The following is a 23,433-nucleotide window of genomic DNA, read 5'->3' on the forward strand; positions in this document are numbered from 1 at the left end:
TCTCCTAGGAGAATGCCCTTATTGGCCATTGAGTTGTCACCATTGGACAGATGGGCTGTGCCCCCATAAGGTTCAAAGAGATTCATAGCTATAAAAGCAGGAACCTGGTAATATAATTTTGCAATGCTTAAAATGGACAACAGGTTCAGTTTTCTTCTTTACTTCTACTTGTGCAATAGGCTAATTAGGTTAAAATATAGATTTTATTTTTATTTGACTATTGGGGCTTAAGAATTGCAAAGTGCAGTAATCCGATGCAGCCAATCCGACACATTTCACTAATTGTATGGATGCTTGGGGTGCCAATTTCCATAGGACTGATAAGAGGATCTAACCGAACTGAATTGTGTCAGTACCGTGAAGCTGAAAGTGTTCAGAAATTAAACAGGCAGCTGCCTCATTTCTTAGGATCACCACCTGCTGATGATCAATATTAAAACATGAAATGATACACAGTTCATAGTCACAAGTATACAAATCAACCATATATAGGTTTTCTTTATAGAAACAAATCCATCATCACCTTCAAAAAAAACTTACCTTGGGTAGTAAGCAGTGTAGTTCATGAAGAGCTGAGCTCCGGCTGGGTAATATGCAGCGGATGGTCCTAGGGCCCGAGGATTCAGGAGCAGGGAGGGCTGGTACAAGGTGGCGGCCTCTGCAGGAATTACAGCTGTCTGGGCAGGGAATGTATATGATGGAGGAGACAGACCTAGCAAAAGACAAATGAAATTCAATGACAAGGGATAGGAGTTTTATCTTTCTATTCTGAACTTTTGTAAACCTCTGGTTCTGGACCAAATGTAGAAAAATTGCACCATAATAGAAAAAAAAAAAATGGCTTGTTCCGATCAAAAACGCCTCAGCTGTTTTCTTATACCGTCTAACAATAATTATTTAAAAAAATGTATTTGCTAAATTCTTAATTGGGGTTTACATGCTGGACATGAAGAGCTACACTCAGGTTTTATTGAGTCCCTAGAACAGAGCCTCATTGCAAACCTTTAGAAAAAACACATTATATTTATGGCTGCACTGAAGCCAATAGTAAGAGTATGCAAATAATTGTTGGGGTCAAGACAACATTTGTAGTATTCAGACAACACTTCTTCTGGCTAACGTGAGGCGTTTAAGCTACAAAACCGATACATGATGGATGTCCAAAGCTGTACCAAACCAGTAAGCTCCTCTGAAATGTTTAATTGGTCAGGTGAGGTCAACAAGAGAAAAGCCGTTTAAAGTTGAATTCCAGGCACAAAAATTCTTATCTATATTCAATAACCACTCTATAAATCCACTTAATGTAATACTATAAGGCATGACACTTTACAACATTCCACTGCTGTATTCTTACTCCAGGTTGTGGAATCAGGAAAGCAATGCAGATTAAGGATGGAAGCCTGGAGCATTCATCTAGAAAAACAGGTCATTAATGGCCTCTCAATATTTTGATGCTCTAAGATATTGTAGGTGCAGGATTTTGTAGGCATCTGCTCTAGAGCTCATGCTGACTGTTTTGGAGTGTGTTCCAAATGTCTAAGTCAGTGAAACCCTATTGAGGAACAGTACAAATTACTGTTTAGACGCTGCTTCTGGACCCGCTTTGTGTTGCGCTGAATTTTGTCAGAAGCAGCATGTGCAATGAGATGCATTGAAACTGCAGGCAAAGTAGGTCAAATGCAGCTTTTCGTTTTTTTTTTCTAATTTAAATGCAGCTGCACGAGTATGAATTGAAGACACCGTGTTTGACAAGAATGTCGTCAAAGTGAACCCTTCCAGTTCTGCCGACAGTGGGCTCCAATAAGGTATGGGTACATTTTAAATTGGTACTGCTACATGTGAAAACCAAAAGGTTTTTTTGTTTAATTTGTAATTGCACAGACCATATTCCTGATCCAAAATAAACTGGAATTTGATTGCACTTGCCATGGCTCATCAACCAACTGTTTACAGTTGGACTCAACTTTGGTATAAAGCAAGTTTGTTTTTTGGACACAGAGAAAGTTAGTCCTGGGAATGGATGTTTGATCCAGATTTATGTCCGCTTTAAGAAATTAAGGTTTGTCTTACAAGTGACATTTAGGTTTCCTGGATGCATATAATTAGTTCTCCATATATGAGCAGAAGGAGCTACAATTCCCCCAGAGATGTATTACTATAAAGGCACAAGACCCACAGGGTACAAATACTGGAGCTTTTAATCACTCTGGAACAAGTATAAACCTGACCCCATAACATATGATTGAAGGTATTCAGATTCTGAAAGGTTAGCCTTATGGACAAGGAGATTTAAAAAAACAGACGCGCTGGAGATAGATAAGATAAAGAAATGACACGTGCTGTGCTGCCAGACAGTGGGTTGACTCATGAGTCACAGAGGAAAAGTGAATGCTTGGTACCCAGACTTCCCCCATCAAATGTAAAGCTGAAGTTAAATTTGCCTTTCCATTTGACGCAGGGTAGGTAGCAGGCTAAGGCCCCTTGATGAAAGGAGGTCTAGACTGACTTTGAATATAGGAAGACTTCTTTACAAAAAAAAATAAATAAATATCTACATACACTAAGTTTCGGATAGAGTAGGAAGGGATTAGACTCTTTGCCAAGTTTGAACTGACGTGTCCCTGCTGGGGAGATTCACCCCTGTTTGTCTAGGTCACCATTATCACTTAGACATAGTGGGTGAAATGCCAAAATGTTAGCATTGCCGCCACAGCAAGAGGCGAGGGGAAATCTTTCAATAGGGACAAAAAGGTGTACATCCTTCCCTACTTTATCCAAATCTTTATTTAAAAAAAAAAACAAAACAATTTGGCCTTAAGTTCCTTTAGCAAATGATCATTGTATCAAATCATTTGCCATAGGTGTAAATAACCTTTACCATCTAAAAAAGAAATGGCTCCAGTCCCATTTGCTACACATGGAATTATGATTCATAATCAAGAAATCCAGATCTTGATAAAATCATTCACCATATTTATCATTTGAACAATGTTACACTACCTGACCTAATCTGGAACTGCAATGCTTCCACTATTGCACATCTGACTATGTCAGCCTTAATTCCTCATTGCATTCCCTCTCTCCACTTGCTTTCCCCAATGTGCAAGGTGAAAGACCAGCAGTTTCCCCTGCTGAAGAAAGATATCCCTCTGTGTGTAGCTAAGGAGTCTTTGATCTGTTACAATTGTAGGTAGATGTAGAGAGCACACCAATTTCATTGCAGAATAACAGTGTGCCCATTTATTAAGGAAATAGGTCAATCAGATAAGCGCCTTTGGTGCCGCGAAGGATCCCCTGCAACAGGCTCATCAATGACGAGCCGGATTAAGGGGAGCCTCAGCCCCGAAATAAATGGATACTCAAATTATTCTGAAACCTAGCTATAAAAATTCTACTGCTAACCTAGCGGTGCCAGCCGCAGTCACTGCGAGCACCCCCCATACTATTTGGGATAGAACCCGGTAAGTACTGCGACAAGGGATCCACATACTGTTTGATCTGTTACAAGTCACAGTTAAGTAGGTTATACATGGAACAAAATTCCTCTGGTTGCTGATGAGCCTCAAAATTTGCAGTGGGTGCATCTTTCAGCACCCTTCCACCCATCATCCCTTATTCCGCTGATCGAAGGAGTGGTTTGGAAAATTCTGGGCCTGAATGGAGCCGGTAGCCAACCAGCTGCAAATTTTGACGACAGTGATCGTTGTCAGAATGCAATGGAAACAGCAGGGGATATGTCCTTCAACGTTCGTAAGTGTTGAGGATTCTGTTCTATTTTTTTTTTTTCATTCAGCCTGCAGGTTTAATAAAAAAAAAAAAAAAAAGGGACCCCCAACCTGAAACAAGTGTTATTTTAAAGGAGGGATAACCTGTGCAGACATCTTTGTAAATGGACATCTGCCATACTTTTAACAGCCATTAAAAATAGCACTGACCCTGCTATAAAAATCACACTAGCAGTAGTTAAACACCACCACTGAAAGAGCAGGCTAAACACAGCATTCAACTTTGTGAATTGGGCCTTTAGGGACCTGAGCTATAGAAGGCACAGCATCAAGAAATTAACTGGAGAACAAGAGAGAAACCATTCTGTGAACTGAGCCAGTTATCTGTAACTCCCTCACAGTGTGCAAGTGTGTACACTCCAACGGTGATTTCAAATCTAAATTCAATATAAAAAAAAAAAAGCCAAGGTGTGATTATATGCAGGGCTATATTAAACATAGGGGCTACTGAAGTGCCAGTTCCACCACTGAAAATAGGCCCGGATCACCTCAGTATGTCCAATGGCAATCTGGGCTGTTCAGGCTGAACACAATCAGGTAGCGGTGCTGGCAACTCTCTAACCAGGCATATTATGCGGCCACTCATTAGGGCCTTGTGGGGCTCCGAGGAGTGAGCAGCTGCCCAATTATAGAGCCGCCTCTGCTGCTTCCAGTCTGACCGACAGTACCAGGCCCATGATGCTCTTAACTCGGCTCTGATTATATCTATGGTTTTGTGACTACAACTGTAGTGTTCTTAAGGTTTTGTCTATCCTAAGGTTTCAGTTTAGAGATTAACACTTGCAAAAAAAAAAAAAAATCTACTTGATGCAGGTAGGCAAGCAAACACCATAAGAATTAATGCATCAAGATCAATTTAGGTAAAGATTAGAAGGTGGATTTGCATGGCATCTGGTTAAAGCATAGAACATATTTAAAAGGTGTGACACAAATTAATGTTTATACATCTTGCAGGGCTGTGTATGCTTCCATCAACAGTGCAAGAATCAAGAATGCAGTTTCACGCTTTGCTTTGGATGAAAAGCTTCTAGTCTACTAAAGTAACTTAAAGGGGAACTAAACCCAAAAACATATTTTGTTGGTGCAGTTTCATTTGTTTATAAAACTTTCTTCCATTTGCCATTTCTCCATATCGATGATCTTACTCAAACCATTTTGAGGCAATAGCCTTTACACTACCAGTTGTCACCTCAACTGGAAAGTCGCAGAGCTGCTCTCCAGGTCCGGTCAACCCCACACCAGCCATTTCACAGTAGACCCACCGGAACATTTATGACAACGGAGCAAACAAATGTAGGGGCATCACATGGATATCTGGTTTTCTGTTATCCCTACAAAATGGACAGCTGAAATCTAATTAGATTATATATGAGTAACACCTCTGCTTTCGTTTGAACCAGCTTTCAGAAAATGATCCGAATGGTTGCAGTAGTGAATACCAAGCTTCAGTATCTGGCCAATTGGCCCCGCTGGCTCTCAAAATACCTGAACAATGCCTACATCCGATCAGATTGTTCAGGTATTTTGAGAGCCAACAGGCCCAACTATCAAGATACTGAAGCTTGGCCCAGCGGGAGATTCCTCCATCCAGGCAGTTTAGCGTAGATGGAGAAATCTGTTGCACGTTTTCCATCTGAACATTTTTTTTGGGGGGGGATACAGGGTGGGGAAGGGTTAGAACCCCAGTCAAGATTTTATTTCTGTAGGTGTTCCCCATGTAGAGCCTCTCTCCCCATTTGTCCTGGAGACAGTGGTCAGAGAAATCCAATATTTTACAGTTGTGACGAGAACAAGTGATCCTTGTTCTGGATCTCTTTCCAGAACAAGGAAATCCTTCTGGGTGCCTGTTCTGGTAACTACTGCCCAAAAGGAGAATTTCTCATGTTTTGAAGAGATTCCCTTACCTCTAGTTGTGTCTCCAGTACAGGATAAACCCACCACAGGGCACAGAAAGCTAAAAAGACAGACAGGGGTAACCCTTCCCTACTCTAAGACTCAAATGAAAAGTATGGGCTATACATACACTTTAAATTACACCTGTCAAGATAGAAGTATGCCAATTGCCATTCATAGCCTTTAGAAAATGCTGGTTCCCTGCCTGGTTTTAAAACTTTTAGGTCAGAGACCTGAACAAGCTTGTTGTATATGAATGCTAGAAAAGTGGCAGAGTTCCTAGTCTGGCATAAATCGCTTATGACAAATAATCTAATAAAAACTGTGCAAAAAGTGCCGCCCACAAACCAAAACACATCTGTCATCTGCTGAAACGAAATCTCTAAATGGCTCCAAAGGGTTACTGCACACCAATCTTTGCACTGCGTTAATAGGAGCCGATAGCCATCACTATGAAATGGTGGCTGCAATGGGGGCCAGCTGAATAATGGGGGGGGGGGGGGGACAACTGTGAAGCAGCTCATTCTAGGCATTATGGAAGACACCACGTAGAGGTTTCATTGCCAAGACAAAAAAAAAGGACCTGGCATGCAATCCTCAGTGTAGGAAAGCATTTGTTGACTTTTGCTTTAGTTCCCCTTTACAGCATAGACATACCAGCCATCCCATCGGCGTTCCCGAAATCTCATTCACCATAAGAGAATTGCAATCGTTGATTTTTATGTTCACAAGTAAACATGGTAAATGGCCAATGATGACCCAAAATACCAACAGAAAGGAAAGCAGTTCCAACACCTACCAGCTCAAAGCGCAGAGAAGCGGCAAGACCCTCAAGCACACACTTACATGGTAACTTACATGGCGGCGGGGACAAGCCATTGCGATTTAAAGTTCCCCCCATTAAGACAAAGTTCATCTCCTCTGCAGAACATTGAAACACCTCCACATATCTGTCCTTCATGGTCTTCTTGTGACACCTCTGTGCTGCCAGAAACGCCCGCTCTGCAGACTTCATCTGAATAAAGGAGTCTCCTGATGGTCGGCCCTAATGGAAAAAAAAAAATACAAAAACTAACAATGGAATTCATGACTTAACATGGGTCTATAGTTGCAGGGGCAGCTTTATATGCCCTTGTAATTCACTGTAAACGCCAGATGCATAATCATATTTTACAGAACTGTATACACAACAACCTCTGGACCACCTCACGCAGCACGTGTGCAACCTCTGGACCACCTCACGCAGCACGTGTGCAATCTCTGGACCACCTCACGCAGCACGTGTGCAATCTCTGGACCACCCCACGCAGCACGTGTCCAATCTCTGGACCACCTCACGCAGCACGTGTGCAATCTCTGGACCACCTCACGCAGCACGTGTGCAATCTCTGGACAGCACCTGTCGGGTCAGGCCCCCTATATCTAGTAAGTTGCCTTCTACTGCTGTAGCCAATTTGAGTCTATAGATTCCAGATCAGTTTACAGTACTATGTTAAAGGCTAATCAGTGCCTGACAGCAATTAAAGAATAGCAGGGCTCAATGTACTGACACCATAACAGAACATTATGAAATGGTAATTGGTCAAACAAAAACTTTTTATTTAGCTTTGGATAGAGTGTGGAACACATAGACCCTCCGTCAGGTTTTTATGGGAGATTTACTTCCGTTTGCCTGAGTGAACTTTGTTACTAAGAAAGAAAGTGAGGGGAAATCCAAAATATTACAAGTCTTCCAATGGCGCCCCCTGTTATGGCTATACATGCACTTTAAATCTGTCTTTTTAGCCAACATGGCCATCATACTCCGTGGTAGAACATGTGTGTGTGTTCTAGACAATCAAAAAGACACGAATGGTCGTAAGCAATATAAAAGAAAAAACACAACACCACAAACCACACAATCAAGAGTCCATAAAGGCTGGGCACATAAGCAATTTTTGATACAGAAATTACTTATGAGCGGCCTGCAAGTAATCTGCATGCAGTAGCAATTAAATCACACATGTTTGGAGCATTGGGCTACCATTAACATTTAATCACCGCTACATCCTGCACTCCCTTGTTTCCCATGTGTAGCAGTCACTACTGCGGAGCAATTAGAGTCTATGGGAACACCCATTGCAGACATCCTTTAAAAACAAAAAATAGTCAAACCAATCATTTTTCCCAGCTGAGCAAACCAAGATTCTTGCGACACGCTTCATACTCATCTTATCACTGCCCAGGGGATGCAGCATTCCCTAGAAAATACAAGATACCTCAACAATAGAAATGTACTACGCGATAGTCCTCAGATTATGTAATCCGTGTATAGAAAACCGTTGATGTAGCGCATTCTTTCTAAAATGCAGTAACTATCTGCTATTGGCATTCTCTGTGTAAGTCTAGGGAACTCTATTACTCTTCACGTGATCCAACAGGGGCATATATTACAAAAAAGGGAGGTCTGGCCCATCAAGAGTTTATTTGTGGTTGTGAAGAGGGAGGTTGATGAACAGGTTTATCCAGTAAGGTACAGTTAATTGACCCATAGGAACCATAAACCTTTCTCTTTTTTTGTTTGGATGAAATGAAGGGTTTGAATCTGTCAATTTTTTTCCCCCTTACTGTTGTCCATGTCTGGGGTAGATTGACACAGAAAATCATGAGAAACCAAAATATTTAAATAGTCGCCTCCAGAACAGAAGGCAAGGGAAAAATCTAGAGGAACACCTAATTTGGTAACAACTAAGAGGGATATCTAGATCGGCTATACCTACATTTTAAGAAGAAATCTAATTGCCATAAATAACTGTACTCCCAGATATCATTAGCTGTCAAAAGGAGGTTCATTTTCCTTCCTAAACCACCCCCCCCACTTGTGATTACTATGCAACATGAACCATAGGGTTAACTATGGCAGATGTTGAAATTATGATTAAAGTTCTCGTCATTAAGTAAATGGGAGTTGCCCAGTGCAGGTTATTTTCTTTGTGACCTTGGATAAGTTAATCTCTCCGTCTGTCTGCTATAGTTGTGCAGTCGACGCTGTGTGCCTATGTATAGAGCCACAGAGATGTGTACATTGACAGCTCTAGACAATAGGCCCGCATTGTTTTATTGTACTCCTATGGGACTGTGGAAGGCGGCAGAGCAGCCTCCTAGCTGTATTGTTTGAGTTGCTTATGGTAAACATTCCATATACAGGCCTTAAAATCTAACCGCAGTTAAAGTGAACCTGAGAAGTTTGCAAACTTCTAGTTCTAGATTTGTCGGAGTTAACCTATCCGTGCTATGCAATAGTAACTGCAATACAGACAAATATCTGTTCCGTTACAGGGAAATTGCTTAAAGCTAAATCAGTTGATTCAGAAACTAATGGCACATAATGTAATGGTCAGACAGGCAAACACATCACTCCCCTCCTAAACACTTGCCCACCATTATCAACTTTATAGAGATCTCATAGGATAGAAATATTGCAATGCCCTACATAAGATAGGTAGTACCTCTTATGTCAGGAAAGTAGTACTTATTTCTATTTTAAAAGGTAACTGAAATGGGACAAAATGTTTAAATACTCATCTATTTTTTAAATACAGCTTACATCCCCATTGGTACCCACAAACATAAGATGGCAAATCAAATCTCCAACAGCCAAAAGCAAACATATTGTCAGATTCCTCGGGTCCCACGGTGTCTGTCTGATGTGCATGCTCCCAGCTGCGTGCATTTTCCTCCACGCCGAAGACCTCTACTGCACATGCGCCCACCCAATCATCCTGCATGGCCGCTCGAGAAGCTTCAGATCTTAAGCGGGGAGCGAGCGACAAACCGATTAGAAAACTTTTGGTAACTTTTTATTTAAAAAAAGTTTTTGCATATATCTACTGCTTGCTAGCAGAAGATGTATCCAAAGAAAAAAAGTTAAATTTTATTTGTACTTGAAGTCAGGGTAACATGTTATCTACCCTGAGTGTGTCTGTAGTCCAGTCTTTCAACAAACTATTCTCTTGGATCGGATAAAAAACACCTTACAGGTCTTATAGGGTGTGTACAAACGCTGACAATAAAAATGTAAGCACCTATAAAAAAAAAAAAAAACACGCAACATTGACAAAAGTTCCAGGATTCACAAAGGGAATTTTTAATCTTTTGCTTTTGGCAGATTTAACCACTTGCTAGCAATAAACTTAATTAACCTGGCGTCACACAGCAGATCTTTAGTGGTTCTCTCATGCTACCAAATTTGCTAGCAATTAATCACTGTGGGTAGCACATAATAGCTGAAGAGAGTAAATACTGACTTCCTGTGGAGTAAATGGCACAAACAGCATGTAGTAGCATTTTGCAGCAATAACTTACACAGGGTTATCCAGGATGAAGTAGTAATTAGTCAATGAAGAAGTTCCAAATGGGTGTCTGACAGTATAGGTGCGTGGGACCTTTGGTTATATTTTGAGTAGAACTATGACCTCCTATTAAAAATAGTATGTGTCGCAACACTTCACTTATCAGTGCATCTGCACCTACAGTTTTCTCTTCGCCCCTCTACCAAGTCCCACAAATATCTGTTGATTCTGCCAGTGAAGTCCACCTAATGCTGCACTGCTCCTAAATTTAGTTGCTACACTCATGCAGGCTGTACTAGCTTGTAGTACAATGGGATGAAAACAATGTTGCAGGGGGCATTGCTGTCTGCACAGTCACTGCTAATCCAGAAGCCTGTAACTTGCTAGTCAGCACCCAGCCACACCTAGTTTTGCCCACTGCATTCTGGATTGTCAGCTCTGCCTCTATTGCTGAACCTCCACCCCCAACGTGAGCTGCAGTGTCAGGAAGGGGAATGAAATAGAGAACTTGGCTAAGCCAGGGGTTAAAGAATTAAAACAAAAAAAACTGTTTTTTACTTTAGAAGGCTTGTGCATCACATTGTACCTGGATCTGGTACTTGATTCGATGGTCATACAGGAGCATTTCGTTGTACTTTAACAGTGCAAGAGTTGTAATAGTACACAAGAGCAAAGTTGGGTAAACACTGCATGAAGGTATCAATGATATTGATTTAGTAAATAGGAATTAGCAGGTAGAAAATGTAAACTTTACCTGGTGATTCAGCACCATATGAACTCCATGTGTCTTGATATCAGCAGAAAATTCACCCAAAAACTCCAAGATATCCTCTATTGTGGCAGCATAAGGAAGACCTCTCAGCCGTATACAGTCTCTGACATTGATCTGAGGCATAAATGGCTGAGGTAGTACAGGAATGATGGGTGGTGTTGGAAGAGGGATAAGAGGTGTAGAAGAGTATCTGTTCAGTACCTGTAAAGAAAATTGTATACGTACATTACACGATAATACACACACGCTTCCTGTTAAGGTTGCAGGAAAGTTTTAGAACTAGAGTATCACCCAGTTGTGTTTGCACAGTGTTGGGATTCACGTGGTGGAAGGTAAGAAAAAAAAAATATATTACATCATTGTTAAACATTAATAGCGTAATTATGCAGACATGGAAAGTGGAAGGAAAAAAAAAAAGCTTTATCCTTTCTGCACATATGTCAAGGTCTAGTTTGAATAGTGACATAACACTACGTAGGACAAACGAATGCTTTAAAAAACAAAAAAAAAAAAAAAAAATGTAGTCTTGATCTGGACAGCTTGATATTTTCTGGATATAGAAAGGACAGCTTTATGCAAATCAGATTAAAAACCTTTTTGATTAGGTACAAGTAAGCCGGAAAAATATATGTTCTACCGCATTAGGTTCCTCCGTGCAGCCATGTAGAGCCTATTATCTTTTTTTTTTTTTAGGACACTGACTAACTGCATTGCCCTTCAGTGGGTTCACTGGGTAGAAACGGTAGTATCTTATACCACAATATCTTGTTTTGGCCAGTTCCTGATATTTTGGAGATTGGTTGGGTGAAAACCTTAGCGTTGCAATATTTGCATATACACACACACACACACACACACACACACACACACGGCAGCCCACTCAATTTGAATGGGCTGCCAATGCACAACAGACCTTTTTAAAGGCACTTGCACCTTGTTTCGCTATACCACAAGGCACAGAAGGTTTCTCTTCCGTAATACCTTGGGGGCCGTGCGTAAAGATAACATCCCAAATTAATGGCAACACACCATAGTTTGTGTTAGTGGATGTTACAGTAACACGTTTTATCTTTCATTTCCACATTGCAAAAGTGGCCTTAAACAGTCTATAGTAACAAATTTGACTAGATTTTTTACATTCACATAGTTCATAAAACGCAGAACACAAGACATTAGCCAGGGCAAAAGTTATAGAACATTATACATACCTGCTGCACCTCTGCTGCTGTGCTCCTAAACAGCTCAATGTATCGCTTGCCCAACAGGTCCTTGTGCTTCTTCAGTGCGTTCTGTGCATATTCCTCACAGGCGAAGAGCACAAAAGCGTCTCCCGTCGGCCGGCCGTCAGGGTAGGTAACAAATAATATTCCTTCCTTGCCTCCAGTCACAGGACAGTGCTGCCCAAAGAACGTCAGCACTTCTTCGGCAGTGGCAGCAAAGGGCAGACCCCGCATGCGTACAATCACTTGGTTCTCTTTGGACAAAAACTGAGCAATGCAACAGACCAACTACATATATGTCTCATCAAGAGCTGGCCTCAGACACTGATCGGGGAAGGAGCACTTAAAGCTGAATTCCAAGCTAAACAAATATAATCTATTCTTAATTGAATCTTGGTGTCCTCTGTATATTCCCAAACTGAAATTTCATTTACTATGGACCAGTCACTGCTACTAGTTTCCTTTAAGCCAGCATGACTGGTCTTATAACCGTCCCTTGTATTATTCTGCAGGCAGGCTGTAGTGGGTGGAGTTGCTGCCCTATCCCACAGCTCTGTACAGGCTATGTGCAGCCCACTGATGAAGTCACTGCTACCTTTTACATGATCATATCTGGGTTAGCAAGGGCATTTGGTTGAGGAATATGTTTAAAAATCTTTGTGGTCGGAGTTCAGTTTAATTGGAGGAAATTAGCAAATGCAATTAATGCCCCCCCTTAATGTTACTTTCAACCCCCCCAAACACCCACTACAGTTTGGTAATTCCCCTTTCAATCTACCATTAATGTAAGAGCATTCTTACACAATCCATTTAATTCATATCCAATCAAGCAGATCCCAATGCAACACAATTGTTGGTAGGTCTAAGGAGTGTAAATGCATGATCAACCTTTAAATATGAATACAGTAAACTCTTCATTATCCGGCATCCACAGGGATTGGTAGATTTTGGATAAAGATAGTTTCTGGTTGCTAGACACTTACTATTAAAAAATGGGTTTAACTAATGCCATACCCCATACTATAACATAACAGTATATTGTACTCTAAACCATTAGCAATACATGGCAGCACTGGGAGTGGTCACTAGGTGGCACTTGTTCACAGCGATAACAGCACTTTTCAGAGATCGTTCAGACACTCATTCCCAGGATAATCCAGCACTTTTACCCTTCCTTTCCATGCTCCTTAGCCCTCTCTCCCTCTCCTAGAAGGTGGCAGATCAGTGAGTACACAGGGGATTTGTTTTTGGCTGTTCGATGGGAGTTCCGGTTAGCTGAATACTGGATAACAGAGTTTACTATATAAAAAGAGTTGTGACTTAGAAGCTGAAAAGAAAACGTGTGCTGAGAGGAATGTGGAGACTGCCATTATGGACCCCTTTTGCATATGCTAACTGCCTGGCTGTCATGCTCAGTTACTCCAATACACAGCCACCGATCATAGTTTAATAGAAAAAATAAACCCCCACACCTGCTTTGGGAATGGGCAAGAAACACCATAGCCATTTCGGCAGCATGACAGCCAGGTAACTAGCAGTTTCAGGAGAAGAGCACAGCAATGGCAGCCTCTATTTTACAAGTTTCCTGGCAAGCGAGGGATCACCAATCTAAAAATGGATCTAAAGGAAATGCTCTGATCAGCAGGATACTTAATTACCAAGTGTGCGTAGCAAATTATTTAAATATATCGCTTTCTGTTTGTCTTGGGAAAAAGGCGAATAAAGAATTGACACAAAATAATTGCGTATCTGGCCTTTACATAAAAATGTAGGGCCCTGCAATTCAGGCAATACATGGTTGTAGTGATCCCATTCCAGAGTGTAGCAATTGGCAGGAGACAACCTGCTTTCCAGCACCAAAATTGTATTGACATGGCCGATCCCCTAAGAATAGCCCAGTCCCACCAGTGCTTTCCATGCTATGTACATAAGAGCTAATTAAAGTAGAACAGTTTAGATCTTGTAACAATTACCTCCGGCTATTTTTAGAAAGTCTTCTCCTGTGGCTTTATACACCTAGAAGAGGAAAAACAATAGGATCATGTGGTGTTCAATTTTCAAAAGCAGTGAACAGACTTAGATCACATTGCAGCATAAGGTACCTCAATGTATCTGTTCCCCATGTGATGCTTGTGTCTCTGCAGGGCTAGATCTCTGTGTTCTTCACTCACAAATCTGACCAGAGCCTCGCCATTCCTCCTCCCTTGTGCATTGAGACAAAGGGCTGCTCCACCCCTATACATATAACATACAGAAAACAGTCAGAACGTGAAATATAGCAATGTTAGGAAATCTGTGACTCTGGTCATTGATTGTATACAAAGGCCTAAATTTAGGCAAAGGTGACCTAGGAGGTAAGATGTTGGGATTTTAGAGCACAATGCTCAGTTTCGTTATGTGTTTTAGCTCGGTCTAAATCTGTAATAACGGAGGAGAAGAAATATTATTATATGTACTGTGCGCTTATTCATGTTGCACGCGTTTGCAACGGTGTGACCAGAAATGAGTGGCCATAGTGAAGATAGATCTAGATGTGGAAACAAGGCAGTTCATGTCTAGTGGAAGGCTGACTACTTTCTCTATTAAAAAGTGTGCAAAGATTTCCCATTACGGGAGAAAATCTTGCTAGAGCTTCTGTGTATTGGAAGTGTCTGTTCTTTTCTCTATTACGATGGTACTCACACAGCACACCCAATGTAAAAAAGATTACAGTTCATATGATCTTTGGATGCATGGTCAACCTTAGTGTCACAACTGGCAGAAAACAGGTTGCTTTGAGCCTCATGAAAGAAAAAAAAAAAGTGTTAAGTGAAAATTTTTGCACCCATAACAGAAAATGTTATCTGGTCTAAATATCAAGGTGTGTAAAATATAATGGATGTGCAGTTTATGAATATTTGTCAATTTTGGAATTGTTCTCTTAAGTGCCTCCACCTGCACTTTGAGTATGCCTGTTCCTGGCCTTCTCTAAGCTGCACCTGTAAAAATATAGCAATAAGCTAATCGATTGCCACAGGGAACAAAAAACACACAAAAAAAAAACCAAACGTCTTTATATTTATGTCCAGGATAGATGGTGTGTTCTAAAGTATTCTTGTTGTCTACAGCAATCATTTCAACTACAACCATCTTTTCTCCGGTAAATGTACGTAAAAAAAGGAAATCAGTTTGCAATAGGCAACAAGGACTCTTCTTTAATGAGACTAGTCTTCAATATTGGAAGTGTGATGGAAAAACATTTGGTAGCAAACAGATTCTCACATCATGCAGAAGCTAAATCCATATTTTAGAGGTTTGCGTTGGGAAACTAAAAGCGTTTTCTGTTAAGACCATTTTGACCATCAGGATCTACTTTTCACACAAAGCCCAACATTGAGTTTAACCGTTACCCATCCATAGCAGTGCAAAACCTAGAGGCATGGACCTCTTGGAAAATTGTGAGAATGTGCAACATCCAGGTTAATTTGAAGATAACCGTATCCCACTGTCATCAAAAGAAAAGACACCCCAACAGCAAAAAAAAAAAACAAAAACAAACAAAAAAACACAAACCAACCATGTTCACTGCAACCATGAAGCTTTGACATGCAGAGATAAAATCATGGTAGATCAGTCTACCGTGAAATCCAAAAGAAAATTTACGCCAGAAGGGAAAAGTGACAGAATTGGAAATTTTCTTAATACAGAAACCCAGCTCAGGGGGAAACACACACTGTTGCAATACAGGGTCTCGCTCAACCAAAAAGCGTAACCCTGCCCTGACCCCTGTACTAATCTTACCTGAGATACCGCAGGGTGTATACAATCACCCCCTAAGATATGGCAATTTCCCAACTGGGAAAAACAAAAAAAACAAAAATAACTAATGTGAATAAAGAGGCCAAATGAGGATATAATGCAAGGGAAGATGAACTTTTCGGAGGGTGGTGCACTCACTTTGCAATATTTAACCCCTTGAAGAATCGCGCAATATCTTGATCAGATGACTGCCATGGCAGACCTCGGGCTCGGATAATTGCGTTATCATCAATAGTCTCCAGTTTGCTGCTGTAAGACCAAATAAGATCATTGAAATACTCTTTTTTGAACACATTTTATATCATGCAGCACAGCATCAAAAAAAAAAATCCAACCTTGAAACGGGTGTTGACCCATTTTGCCAGCCTATGTTTGTGTAGGGCTTATAAATAACCAGTGAAAAGGTGTTTGAATGTTGCTTCAGGGGATCTGTAGATAAACAGCCAAGTCAACCTAGCCATTCCATGAGAATCTCTAGATCACTGTAGACTAAAGAGTCTCAAACCTATCCAGAGCTTCATCAACAATGCCCTTTTCTGTGGATAGCCTCATCGGAGTACAAGGGAACCTACTGTAAAATGATTGACTAACCCACCTGTGCTGCATAAAATTACTCCACAACATTCACTGTAAAGCCTAACCCCAGCCACCCCAAACAAAAAAAACAAAACACATTTTATTTTTAAATGAGGGGAAGGCTAAGAACTTCTTAGGTGTCACATGGCACATGTTCAGCTTTACTCCATAGTTTACTTGCAACCCTGTAAGTTGATGGCTTTTCCATGAGGACCTAGAAAGAAAGCGGGGGCATGCACAGCACCATATGATCTTCCAGGTTTAAAAAAAAAAAAAAGAAGGACTTAGGCACCACCTATTGTAGGCCACAGTTCCTGGACCAGGTCTCCTGGGTGATATGAGGTATGTAAAAGAGGGTAGTAGCAAATAGGGAAAGTGGCACAGAATTAAATTTGCATTTTCAAATAAAAAAAAAAGGAGAAATCTCCTAAATGGGAAAACCAACAATAAGAAGTTGTGGTAGGGTCTAGAGTCTAGACCTTCCCTAGGCTAACCAAAAAATATAAAAGATTGGCTGCAGTCAGCCTTTCAAACGAAGGATAGTTTTGAGACTCTATGATCTGGGCAGATACATCAAGAACCCTATACCAAGACAGATATGGATAACATATCCAACGACCTCCTAAAATTACTAGTAACTTGGCTGTCTACATCAATAAATTTGGAGTCACTGACCTAAAAGACACATGCAGATTAGAAAGTCAGAATTCATGATCTGCATGTTTTAGATATGTTCCACAAAGTATTAAAGCCACTGGTCACACAACTAGCATTTTCAGAAGGATAACTCAGCAATGGCAGCCTTTGTATTTTCTCGTGAGAGGTTTCCATTCAAATTTTTTTGTAACAACGAGCAAATCTTGAACACTCTGTATTCCAATTTACAAAAGAAGTGGCTGCCTAGAATACTAAACCAGTAATGGTTACAGTCGCATGCCACATTAGGTGTTCAAACATCAGACAAGATAACAAAAGGGTATGAAAAGGCACAGAAGCACTCAATGGGTGAAGAAATGGGCAACCCTGTTAAGGCTTTCTAACCTCCAGGATCTCTAAAATATGTAATAGTATAAAATATTACATGTCTGAGACAACAAATTACATTACGAAGTTGCAGTACTTCATGTTCATACACAAAATATCTTGAAGAATGTTCTACCTTTGCTTCCAAATAGTAATACAAAATTAATCCTAATAAACTCACCAAGTACCAGACTCAAATTTGTAGTTTACTCTTTCTGGGTCTGAAAATTTGTGACCTAAAAAAGGCAAGGTAATCATCAATAGATCACAAAATAATTAGTTTGACTGCAGAAAAGAATAGGTTCTTTTAGGAAAACATTACACTAAATACTATAATTATACATAACATCCACCTATGCCCAGACTATGGACAGCACTATTTACAATTGAAGCAGTAAAAAAAGTTTAAAAGCCATCCCTGATCTCTCTAGCTGCTTGCACTATGAAGTAAAATCAATCATACTCAGACGCTAAAGTCCAGTTTAGATGCAGATGACGTGTGTTAATAGCAGAGGCAGGCTGCCAAGATTATGCAGCAACAGAAAGTAATAAGAGCAAAGATTTCAGTGCCTCTGTTGCGAACTTTAAAGGGGAATTTCTCCACAATGCCTATAGGTTGTTCACAATATGGCAATTCGTCAGTATGCCTAGTCTGGGCACAGGTTCACTTTAATATATATCTGACATTCAGCATTATTCACTTGTCTTTTTGACAAAGAAAACCGATAAGTATTTTAGGACAGTCTGGCACAGATGTGATTTAGCATCGATAGGAAGATTAAGTTCTTTGTAATGTTGTTGGAAAACAAATCGCTGGGATAAAAGCGGTTGAATAATTTAATTTTTTTTAATATTGTAATCTACTTCAGAAAACGGCTGCTTTTGTTGGAGGGTGCTCTCCGCACACCTTACAGCAATCCCGGCCAGTAAGAATGATGGTGCTTGTAATGACTACCACGGATGGCACCGTGCAAAGTACGAAATGAAAAAGCAGGTCACCAGCACTCAATTTAAATAGATATGTCCTTTTTAATGGACAATTATGTCACGACAATCAAGCAAAAGGCTTTTGTTGATTGTCGTGACATAATTGTCCATTAAAAAGGACAGATCTATTTAAATAATTTGAGTGCTGGTGACCTGCTTTTTCATGTCCTAAAATACTTCCATTTCTATTGAATGCCCTATAACCATTTCGTTCTGAACTTTTATCAGTTATTCATTTATCTTCCCCCTGCTCACTGCATAGCTGACAAAATAATCTGCAAGATCAATTTGCTCAGCAGGTATTTGCTATAAAAGGTGTGGCACTTTGGTGGAATACACCCTTTGTTTAGTGCAACTACAGTTTTTGTAATTTTAAACATTTAATACATGTGATTTTATTAAAAGAAACTGTGGGCCCCACTGCAAGGGTTAACTGCTCGTTTTAGTCTAGGGAGGAAAATTAAGTTATACTCACCCGATCCTTCGAGTCAGCCAGATGTGACAGCACTCCCTCCAGTCTCGCTCAGCGTCCTCACGTCCTATACACAGTGTATAGATTAGGACAGAGGACCTTAGACTGCTGTAGTGGAGGGGGAGCAAGGCTGGGAGGACCACTCTACGAGCAAGCCGGCTCTGAGGATTGGGTGAGCGTTTTATTCTCCTCCCTAGACCAACATGAGCAGTTCATTCTTGCAGTGCGGGGGTAGCCCCACTGCCCGTTTTTCTTTTAACATAAGATAGCATACAAACTAGAAAATATTTCTATAAGCACAAAATTTACCGTAAAAATTAAGTCAGCTTACAACAATGTAGCAATTCAGTCAGTCATACATTTTGTTGCGCCAGTAAGGCCTTGTTTATGCTGTGTAAATTTGTGCCGTACACGTCCGTGCATGCCCATATCTGGCCATTCCTGGAAGGGACAGGTGCTGCATGTAGCAGCCTGTTAATCCCTATGGGAGGACACGACCGTACGCACACCTGAACTGCGTAACCGCGCAGGTCTGGATTTCCGTAATTGGACGCAGACAGGTTGGATTCTGTCTGTGTCCGAGCATGTACACCCGGACGTGCACAGATGTGCAGTACAAGTGTGCGTATGACAACGTACAGCCATGGGGAAGAACAGGCTGCTGTGTGCAATTACATGCACATGTCCTAGCGCGCCGCATGCACATGTATGGCACGAGTTGTGTGAATGAGGCCCAATAGTCATGACCCCGTTAACTCTTCCCTTGGACAGTCAAATATTTTTTTTTAAAAAGGGAAATCATTTTTATTTAGTTACATTAAAAAAGGGAAATAGATTTTCACTTACTGTATGGCTTCGAAATTAATGTCACAATAATATCTGCCATGGTGGTCACCTCTGAAGCTCCATGGGACATGTGTGTATTCAGTTTTTCCAGTCCTAAATCTGCATATCTTGGTCAAGGAAAACTAAACAAAATGTGCAAGGCCTAAGAACACAAGCAGCTGGGACAAAACCCATACAAAACCCTTCCAACAATCTTGTCAGATTTGGCCAGATTAAACCGTTAAGATTTGGGTACCATGGACATTCTTAGCCAAGCATGCTCAGGGGAACAATCAGGTTGAATTCTGATTGCCATTTATTTCCTTGAGACAACATCTCTTAATGGCCTGTATTCCCACTCCCTCTTCCATAGACAAAATGATGCAACTACTGTATACACAATATTTGTCTATGGAAATGGAATGCGAATACGTATGCTCATTCTATGATCTTATAGCAGAAAGATTGTTCGGGGCACAAATTGTTTAAGACTATAGAAAGCTTTAAGAAACCCTTTATTATTTTTCACTTCACACATTATACTTGCCCTTACCAAAGATCGAATCATAAAATGCAGTCAAACTTGAATAAGAGTGGCCGACAAAAATGGCTTGGGTTATTACATGCACCTCCATTACTCAATAAAAAAATGACAGCTCCTGTTAAAATCATCTGTTACATCATCTGTACTTACACCCCCTGTTACATCATCTGTACTACATGAGCAGAGACCAAAGATGACTGGTTACTCATCACGGGTTCCCCTGGGGAGAAGATAATCACGTGATGCATTACATTTGTAAAAATCTTGCTATGTTTTGCCACCTTTATACCCATATGTTAGCTGATAGTTAAGGCAAGCTGTGGTAGAGGATTTCTGCCAATTATCCTGTTCATGGCTACCTCCAATTTCCAAGACCAATATACATTCTCAAACTGGCCATGGTGTGAAATAAAGTCATTAGAGGACTTTATCCATGGAGGTGGTTCTCATGAGAGCATCTATTGTCCCACCAAGATATTGACACTTGTTGCAAATAGAAAACATGTATATGTAGACTGGTAAGATTGCCACTGCATTTGCCATTCACAAGGGGATTTCATTCATATCCTAGGCCAGACAAGTATATAAAATGGTAGTAAGGAGCTTATTACACCCGAGTAAAACATGCCTTAAAAAAAGTCAGTTCTATTCTACAAGAAGTGTCAAATGAGAAGTAGAGTTACGTAGTTTTATTGAATCTTTAACTTCTTTGGGCTTTATTCCAGTAATAGAAACTCCAGAAAAGAGGCTGAAGTGAGAGCCGGCAAGAACACTGCAGATTATGTGCAACCCACACATGTTCTCGTCATTAACATGCATGGAGGACCCAGCCCTTCTCTTTATTGCTGTGACTCCAGCCTGTCACAACTTGTACAAATCAAACACATAGGCAAAGTTTTCAGGACATTTGTTGTGCAATGATGCAGACAAACAAGTCATTTTTACAGCAGCTTGACTGGGAGTGATGGCAATCTTGGCTGACAAAACAGCTATGCAAGAGTTAAAAACCAGGATATATGCCATGAATCAGTGGCTGCACCCTTCACAATGGAAGTGAACAAGACTGAGCACACAAATCAAGTCAGCCCCGAGCGGGTTTTGCCAGAGTGTAATGCAATGTAATTCCCAGTGACAAAAGTTGGTCATGTGTCAAATGCAAGTATTTAATCCAAGCCTTCAGACAGTAAAACAGGAAATATATAGTGGCACTAAAACTTTATTAAAAAAAAGTGTATACAATCTATGAAAACTGAAAAATAAAAGCCCAAACCCAACTCCCCACACTGTTTGTACAGGATGTTTGCAGGTGCAGCATCAGGAATCAGTGGTATAGAACACCAATACCCTGTGATAAGTTTTTCCACTTGGGTAAGCAAGCATACCATTTACCAGCACCTAAATCAGCCAGGTTGTGATAGAAAAAAATTGAACTAGCAGAAACCTGTAAAAGATTAGTAATACTTACCTATCCAGCGGGCAGGGACACCAATCTTCCCTCTTTTCCACAGCTATGGTGGCTGCTGTTATCCAACATTTCCAGTGTGTCCTCCTGGTCTCCTGCCGCGTGCTGGGGTTCCACCTGCCAACCACTGCAGGGTTCTTTAAGCCTGTTGGATCTTTTGCTTGGACACATTGCTCTGACACTACATGGTTAAATTGCTACGGGATTGTTCACATGGGCCCGATAGACAGAAGTAGCAAAAAGCAGGGCTTTCCTTGGAGCAGCAAACAGATTTGTAAATGCACCAGGTGGGGGAAAAAAAATGTAAGAGCAGCCATTGTTGACTTATTTTGTGTCGATTCAATAGCTTATGAGATTTACTAAAAAGGAGTAGATGGGGTAGGCAACCTCAGCACTCCATCTGCAGTAAATCTACAAATCCCATAATGCCTCTCGTCTTTCAAAGTGTCAAGGGACTTGTAGCTCCATAACAGCTGGAGTGCTGGGGTTGCCTATACCTGAAGTAGATAAAAGGTCACTTTGCATAATGAAAAAAATATTAGGTTATCAAATAAAACAAATCTAAATATCTAAAGCTTGGAATACCCAACAAGGAAAATGGGAAAAACAAAAAAACAAAAAAAAAAGGTGGGGAGGGTGCTTGTATAGGATTGCTGTAAATACAGCTTCACCCTATTTACCAAGCAAATATGCTTTATAGTAAAATCAGTCCCAGTTGGTCACTGGCTAGGAAGAAGCATGCACCTCACTAGACGGCATGCTTGTTCCACTTTTTCAGCCATTTTAAATACAAGGGATTTCTTGGCATGAATCACAGATACATTTAGTGAGCATGTGGGGCAGGAGGGGTTAATTTTCTTTGTAATAAAATGGAAGCATATAAATTTAAAAATCAAGCTCCAATTTTCAGAAGCTGATAACCAACTAAGAAAACAGTAAGCAATAATACAACACGTCTATCACATAGTTACCACGTTACATTATGATCACCGTCAAACTATCAATAAAGTGTGCGATCAGCAGCAGCCATGATCTCTTTCTATAGGAGGCCACATTTTCAGCACAAGAGATTAAATGATTTTTCTCATGCTATGTGAATTTAAAAGAGCAATTGGGTGTATCACAGGGCAGCAGTTACACACTTAAACATTTTCTCTTCAGGGAAAGGCGGCAGTGAAATGGGTGGAGTGATCACATAGAACAGCCAAGAACACTGCACTCGGCATGCCATAAGGCATCAGAACAGACCAAACTTGCTCGACAAGCTTGACACATAGGACCTGTCATGTAGCTTGTTGTCCTATCCCTACCCAAGCGTCTCAGCATTAACCCGTTCTGCAGGACAAGAACGCCGTCCAGAAAAAGCTTAGATGGGAAACACGTTGTCTGCCAAAACTATAAAAAGGTCACTAGATTTTAAAATGTAACATATATATTAGAGTCTTTAAAAAACAAATTTGCAATAGGATTAGTTTCCTTTAAAGGCCAATTTCAACCAACTTTATTTTCTTTTAGTTTAGTGAAAATGTTTCAAATGACTTCCTGGTTTTTATATTTATGTTTTTTCATAGAAAGTGCTGCTCTACCAGCTTCGACCCAAATCCTCCACTGGAACCCGATGCCCAGAAAAGATCTCTGCCAGACGTTAATCTTGTACTTGTAGAATACCAGCACTTCTAGATATAAAAACTCCAATTAGCATTAAAAAAAAAAAAAAAAAAAAAGAACAAAAAAAAAATTTTGGC

General features: G+C 40.5%; 1 protein-coding gene across 1 annotated transcript in view; it reads right to left on the reverse strand.

Moving 5' to 3' along the window:
* Window positions 1–23,433, reverse strand: part of ESRP1 (epithelial splicing regulatory protein 1) — a 65,551-nt gene that overhangs the window by 8,799 nt on the left and 33,319 nt on the right. Inside the window, 9 exon segments of the mRNA XM_018573024.1 lie at window positions 541–712; window positions 6,537–6,723; window positions 10,764–10,982; window positions 11,990–12,312; window positions 13,969–14,017; window positions 14,104–14,236; window positions 15,938–16,048; window positions 17,580–17,634; window positions 19,704–19,802. Coding sequence (XP_018428526.1) covers window positions 541–712; window positions 6,537–6,723; window positions 10,764–10,982; window positions 11,990–12,312; window positions 13,969–14,017; window positions 14,104–14,236; window positions 15,938–16,048; window positions 17,580–17,634; window positions 19,704–19,802 — 1,348 coding nt within the window.

Source organism: Nanorana parkeri, unplaced genomic scaffold, assembly GCF_000935625.1.
Source record: "Nanorana parkeri isolate BGI_ZX_2015 unplaced genomic scaffold, ASM93562v1 scaffold2209, whole genome shotgun sequence".
Lineage (NCBI taxonomy): Eukaryota > Metazoa > Chordata > Amphibia > Anura > Dicroglossidae > Nanorana > Nanorana parkeri.